We start from the raw sequence: 5,816 nt of genomic DNA on the forward strand, positions 1-5,816 counted from the left end.
TCTCACCACAGAAACCCCAGGATCCATCCCAGGTGCCAAAGGTGAGGCATTCCCAGCCAAATCCAGGCTGGAAAACCATCCCTGGAGCACAACAGCAGCTCCCCTGGCTCCTTTTTGCCCAGCCACCAGCTCCAGATGCCTCTTTGCAAAGCTCCCCACAAACAAAACAGCCGAGGCAAAAGCTCTTTTTTTTTACAGAAGCGACATCCTGGGAATGAGAGCGGCAGATGGGAGAGCCCCAGAACAATGGGATAACGCTGAAGGGATGCCAAGGACGTGGGGGCAAAGGGGCTGCACAGGGAATGGGAAGAGGAGCTGTTCCAGCTGAGCCAGGGCTGGAAAAAAAAAAAAAAAAACATTTTTATTCAGCTGTGCTTTCAAGGTTTTGAGGTTGTGGAGTGCAAATAAGGGGAAGGAGGAGTTGTTTGGCAGGAGAGCAGAGCTGAAGGACACCTGAAGTGCTGCTGCCAACTGTGCTGCTGCCAAAAGTTGACTCAAAAACCCAGCAGCAGCCAGGGAGGGTTCACACAGACACCAGTGCCACTGGTTTGCCAGCTGAGCAAAGAGGAAATACCAAAGCTCTGAATCAGAAAAAAAAAATAATAAAATAAAATAAACACAACAAAATTAAAATGAGGCTCTTCAGAAAAAAAAAGATGAGAAGCTCGATGTGGACGCTGGAAAACAGCACTGATTTCATTAAGGGATTATCCTTCATAGAGGATTTTGTCTTTGACAAGGTTGAAAAATTTCCCATCTCTGCTGGAGTTCTGTGGGGATGACCCCAGAGAGCTCCAGGGGGAGTTTTCCAGAGTTTCCCACCCCTGAGCAGAACCTGCAGAGCACAGGGGAGCCTGGAAAGGATGAAATCTCTAAATATGACTCAGCAAAGCACTTAAGCTCCTCAGCTTGCTGCTCTGACAATGGTTTTTAAATCACTGCTTTAACACTTTTCATCGGCATCAATGGATAATCAGTCACGACAAGAAAATGCCTCGAGCCGTTTCTTGGGCTTCAGGTTTGGGCTTCCCACCAAAAACCTGGGATTTGGTTCAAATAACACAGACACAATGTTTTGGACAACTCCTTTCTTTAATGGCATGAACCACTAAAACTTTCCCTGCACACCAGGCAGAAGAGCTGGTCCTCTGGATGTTTTGACAAATTATTTTAAACACACAGATATCGTGAAATAAAAGCTATTTTCTAAACTGGTTTAAAAAAAAAAAAAAAAAAAACCAACCAAAAACAAAAAACCACCACCTTTGTGGCCTTGTAATGGATCCAGAAACGGATCTGCATAACCAAAATCTGATTCCAAAGTCTGAATGCCCCCAAATTTTCCCCATCAAATCTCTGGACACACTTTCACGTTTAAATCGTGTGCTGTCAAGAGATGCTGCAGAAGCCTTTACAGCTGGGAGAAAATCCCCATTATTGCTCCTATGAAAACCTCTCTGTTTCCTTCAGGGAAGGATTTTCAAGGCTTTCTCAAGCCTTGTGCATTTTCAATTCCACGTGCATTTTGCTCTGCCAAGTGTCCCAGCTCTCCTCTCTGTGCCCCTCAAGGGGGAGAAGGTCCCTCTGCAGATAGGGCTGCAGAAAAGGTCCCCATTCCTGGCTGCTGTGGTCACCTCCTCACACAACTCCCCTGCAGGGTTTCCTACAAGGAAACATTTTTTTAAAACATTTTTTTTTAATCTGCCCCATCCAGATTAAAAACAACAAAAAAAAATAATCTCTTTTCGCATCATGCACTGAGGTATCAAAAGGAAAACGTGGCTCTTTCTGGAGAGAAGAGGTTTAAATTCTTTGCTCCCTAAGCGCAGAGATCATTTGTTTCTTGTTCCGACCTTAATTTGGGATTTGGGGCTGGGTCACCTTCCTGTGCAGAGCTGCCAGCCTGCGAGCGGGACAAAGTGACATCCCAGTGACAAAGTGGGAGACGTGCAGTGGGACGCAGCCTGGGTGAGAAACAGAAGCTCCAGGAGCACCCACTCCTACCTGGAGTGTCTCTTCACGTCCTCTGTAAAGCCAAAAACAGCCGCAGAGGTTCCCACAACGTCCACGTGGGTGTCATAAGGCAGCACCAGCACGCCAGGGTGCCGGGCTTTCAGCCTTTCACAGAGCTCTCTGTATCTCTGCTTCTCACCTCTGCCGGGCTCCTTGTAGCAGATCCTTTCCTTCCTTAAAATCCTCTGCAGCTCCACGGAGGAGCTTTGGATCATCCTCTTGGCCCTCAACCCCTGTGCAGCACCAGCCTCGCCGCCAGCACTGTCAATGCACACCGTGGTGATGTCCCCATCAGTGACACCAGAAATGACAACACCGTCTGCCTGCAGCGTTCTGGGGTGAAAGAACCTCATGTAGTGATAGATATCCGTGTCCAGAACCACCACTTGTGTCTCCCTGGGCGCGTCCCCAGCGGGACTCCTCATCTCCGCGCCACCTCTGTGCTGCTGCAGCTTCCTCCTCAGTCTCTGATGGGATTTCCCCTCTCCTTTGTCCTCCTCTGAGAGGGATCTTGCCTTTAACAAGAGGAATTCTCTCAGTTTTCTCAGGGCTGGGAAGGAGCCCTGCACAGCAATCTGTCCGTCAGGCTGCAAAGGGCCGAAATTCAAAGCCGGGCTCTGCTTCTTCATCTCTTCCACCAAATCTTCCAAAACGAAGTGACCTCTGAACACAGCCACGCTGAGGGTGGATGTGACACAGAGGAAGACCTGGAACGGCGAATTGGAGAAGTTAAGGAGCGGATAATTAAGCAGGAAGCGTAATTAGCTGGGCTAGGGAGGAGCTGACCTTGTGGCAGTAGCGGGTCACTGTCAGGGGGTAACGCCTGGACAGCCTCTGGTCCTGCAGGAGATGCTGATCCTTCCTCAGAACCCTCTCCACGACTGAAAACAAACCCAGATTCACTTGCTGAGCAGTGAGACAGTCACCTCCAGCCCGCTGGAACCCTTCATGTACCCACACTCATTCAGGCCACTCAATACTCTCACCTAATATTTTATGTATTACTCCAAATTGCTCTGAGAGACACGAGCCTGTCTCCTTGGCACATTAATTGGCAGAGATTTATTCCCCAGAGCCCAGCTAGGAAAATAATAACGTTATTCATGGCATAAATTTGTTCCTGCAAAACAAACACAAGGCTCTGCACGACGAGTGAGTCATTCCTTCAACGAGCAGAAATAAAATCCTGAAACTTGGCCTGATTACCAGCGAGGCTTCAGCCTCCCAGTCCTATAAAACCCCAATTTGAAATCATTTGGCTCGGGATCAACATTCTGGGGTTAATTCTTCGGGGGGGGGGGGGGGGGGCTGGCTCTGCTTTTAGTCCATTAATCTTACATTAATTAGTAAAAATACCTCCCTGATTCTCAAAGGTGACGTAGGCAACTCCTTTGCTGCGGGTGGGATACGTGACCTCTTCCACATCCCCACCGTTGTTCCTGGACATTTGGAAGTGGATGGTGAGGATGTCAGCCATGACATCATCCTGCAGGAGGCCAGCTGGGACACCAGCGATGACAATTGTCCTCGTGGATCTGGCAGCTCGGCCCGTGGCCTTGGGGCAGAGACGGCACACGGTAAATCCAGCAGATTCCCACCCCTGGAGAGATTCCCATGCCCTCTGCAATGTGCATTTAGGGGTTAATTAATCCTGCTTCATCAGATCTCAGTGCCTGGCAGGCTGCCTCGGGCACCTGCATCACTGTGCACTAAAAAATGGCTTTAAATGCCATTTAAACCCCCTCAGTATTTTCTTAAAGCACTAAAAATGAGCACTAAATTTAAGTTTTTCAACTGGAAAGTCCCACTGATAACGTGGTTTCCTCTAATATTCCAAATCAGAAGAGAATGAACAATTGTGACTGCGCGTGGTGCTCAGCAAGGATTCCTTGCAGAGTGGAAGGAGCAGATTCCTTGTTAAATTCAGGGATCTTGGGCTGTGCTCTGACTCAGCTCCCTGCATTTATTACATGGATAACCTTGTTAAATTGGGAGAACATAATCCCAGCCAGCCCAGACTCGCAGAGCATGAAACAACCAACCACACACACGATTCCCATCAGATCCAAAGCCCCAGGAGCAAACACAAACCCCAGCCCAAACAGGATTTGCATCCATATCTTGTTAGGAAGAGCAGATTTGCCTTCCATTCTTATTACCCAGGCATAAACAGTAACATTTCACCGGGAACATCACGGAAAAATCACCGCAAATGGTGGAGCACTGACTAAATTTATGAACAGTTCACTGATTTTTTGGCGTTTTTTGGAAGAAAGGAGGTAAATTTGGTTTATCTGAACAGCAGCCTTGGTGGGAACGAGCTGTCAGAAACTGCACTTGAGGTCAGTCATTCTATCTGAATTCTTTAAACTTTTCTTAAGTTGTTGTTTTTTGTTTTTTTTCTGTGCCTGGGCTGCCTAAAACACGACCCCAGCTCCATCTCCAGAGCAGAACGTGCTGCTGATATCTTTCCAAAATCCAGCGGACCACCACGCCTCTGGAGACAAACCCAGCCAGAGCATTTCTTATCCCTTTTATCCCTCCCCTAACCAAATTTTGGAGAGCCAGGAGCTTTTAATTAACCCCAGTTTTCCCGGTGGTGAGGCTCGTGTGCGAGCATCTCCCCGCAGGCGGGAGGCAGCTCGGAGGGAATACCGACGGGAATACCAACTCCCGAGCCGCCAGGAGGGATTCTCTCACGCCTGGCACAGCCGGAGCTCGGCTCAGCTGCCAGACAGCCCTCGCACCTTCCCAGCTGGTGTTTGGGAGCAACACTCGGGGCTGCTAGTGGGGTTAGGGGGGGAAAAATAACCCACCCCGAGAACACGCGGTTTGTGCGGAATCGCTCCCGAGACGCGTCTGTGCCGAGCAGCTGCTCCACAGGCAGGGCGGGAATGGCCGGGAATGGGCAGGGAATGGCAGGGAATAGGACTGGGAATGGCCGGGAATGGCCGGGAATGGGCAGGGAATGGGCAGGGAATAGGACTGGGAATGGCCGGGAATGGCCGGGGAATGGGTGGGAATGGCCGGGGAATGGGACCGGGAATGGCAGGGAATGGCCCGGAATGGGCAGGAATGGCCGGGAATGGGCAGGGAATGGGGCAGGAATGGGACTGGGAATGGGATCGGGAATGGGCCGGGAATGGGCAGGAATGGGCCAGGAATGGCCGGGAATGGGCAGGGAATGGGGCAGGAATGGGACTGGGAATGGGATCGGGAATGGGCGGGGAATGGGCAGGAATGGGCCAGGAATGGCAGGGAATGGGCAGGAATAGCCGGGAATGGGGCAGGAATGGCCGGGGAATGGGTGGGAATGGCCGGGGAATGGGACCGGGAATGGCAGGGAATGGGCAGGGAATGGGCCAGGAATGGGCTGGGAATGGGCTGGGAATGGCCGGGAATGGGCTGGGAATGGGCTGGGAATGGGCTGGAATGGGCTGGGAATGGCCGGGAATGGGCAGGAATGGGCTGGGAATGGGCTGGGAATGGCCGGGAATGGCTGGGAATGGCCGGGAATGGGCTGGGAATGGGCAGAGAATGGGCAGGGAATGGCCGGGAATGGCCGGGAATGGGGCAGCGGCTGCAGTGACAATGGGGTCCTGCTGTGGCTTCCCGGCAAATCCCACACTGGTTTGGCTTAACGGGACCTTAAAGCTCATCCCATCCCACCCCCGCCATGGCCAGGGACACGTTCCCCCATCCCAGGCTGCTCCAAGCCCCGTCCAGCCTGGTCTTGGAAACTTTCCAGGGACAACCATGGCTTTTCTGGGAATTCCAGCCCAGCCAGGAATTCACCCCGATCT

The 5,816-nt window shown here is 51.3% G+C and overlaps 1 protein-coding gene across 1 annotated transcript; it reads right to left on the reverse strand.

Moving 5' to 3' along the window:
• Nucleotides 1–1,073: 1,073 nt before the first annotated feature.
• On the reverse strand, nt 1,074–3,569 carry RBM43 (RNA binding motif protein 43). Its single transcript, XM_066323193.1, has 3 exons — nt 3,370–3,569; nt 2,800–2,894; nt 1,074–2,720 (listed from the first exon to the last, which is right to left on the reverse strand). The coding sequence occupies exons 1-3, from the start codon at nt 3,488–3,490 to the stop codon at nt 2,001–2,003; spliced, it is 936 nt and encodes a 311-aa protein (XP_066179290.1). The 5' UTR covers nt 3,491–3,569; the 3' UTR covers nt 1,074–2,000.
• Between the last annotated feature and the right edge of the window lie 2,247 nt (nt 3,570–5,816).

The sequence above is a fragment of the Sylvia atricapilla genome, chromosome 7 (genome assembly GCF_009819655.1).
Source record: "Sylvia atricapilla isolate bSylAtr1 chromosome 7, bSylAtr1.pri, whole genome shotgun sequence".
NCBI classification, from domain to species: domain Eukaryota; kingdom Metazoa; phylum Chordata; class Aves; order Passeriformes; family Sylviidae; genus Sylvia; species Sylvia atricapilla.

Bases quoted from the DNA above. Each gene is read 5' to 3' on its own strand.
- RBM43 (XM_066323193.1), bottom strand. From the start codon at position 3,490: ATGGCTGACATCCTCACCATCCACTTCCAAATGTCCAGGAACAACGGT. The intron at 2,895-3,369 runs GTATTTTTACTA...GTTTGTTTTCAG, and splicing joins CACCTTTGAGAATCAGGGAG to TCGTGGAGAGGGTTCTGAGG. The intron at 2,721-2,799 runs GTCAGCTCCTCC...TCGCCGTTCCAG, and splicing joins TGACCCGCTACTGCCACAAG to GTCTTCCTCTGTGTCACATC.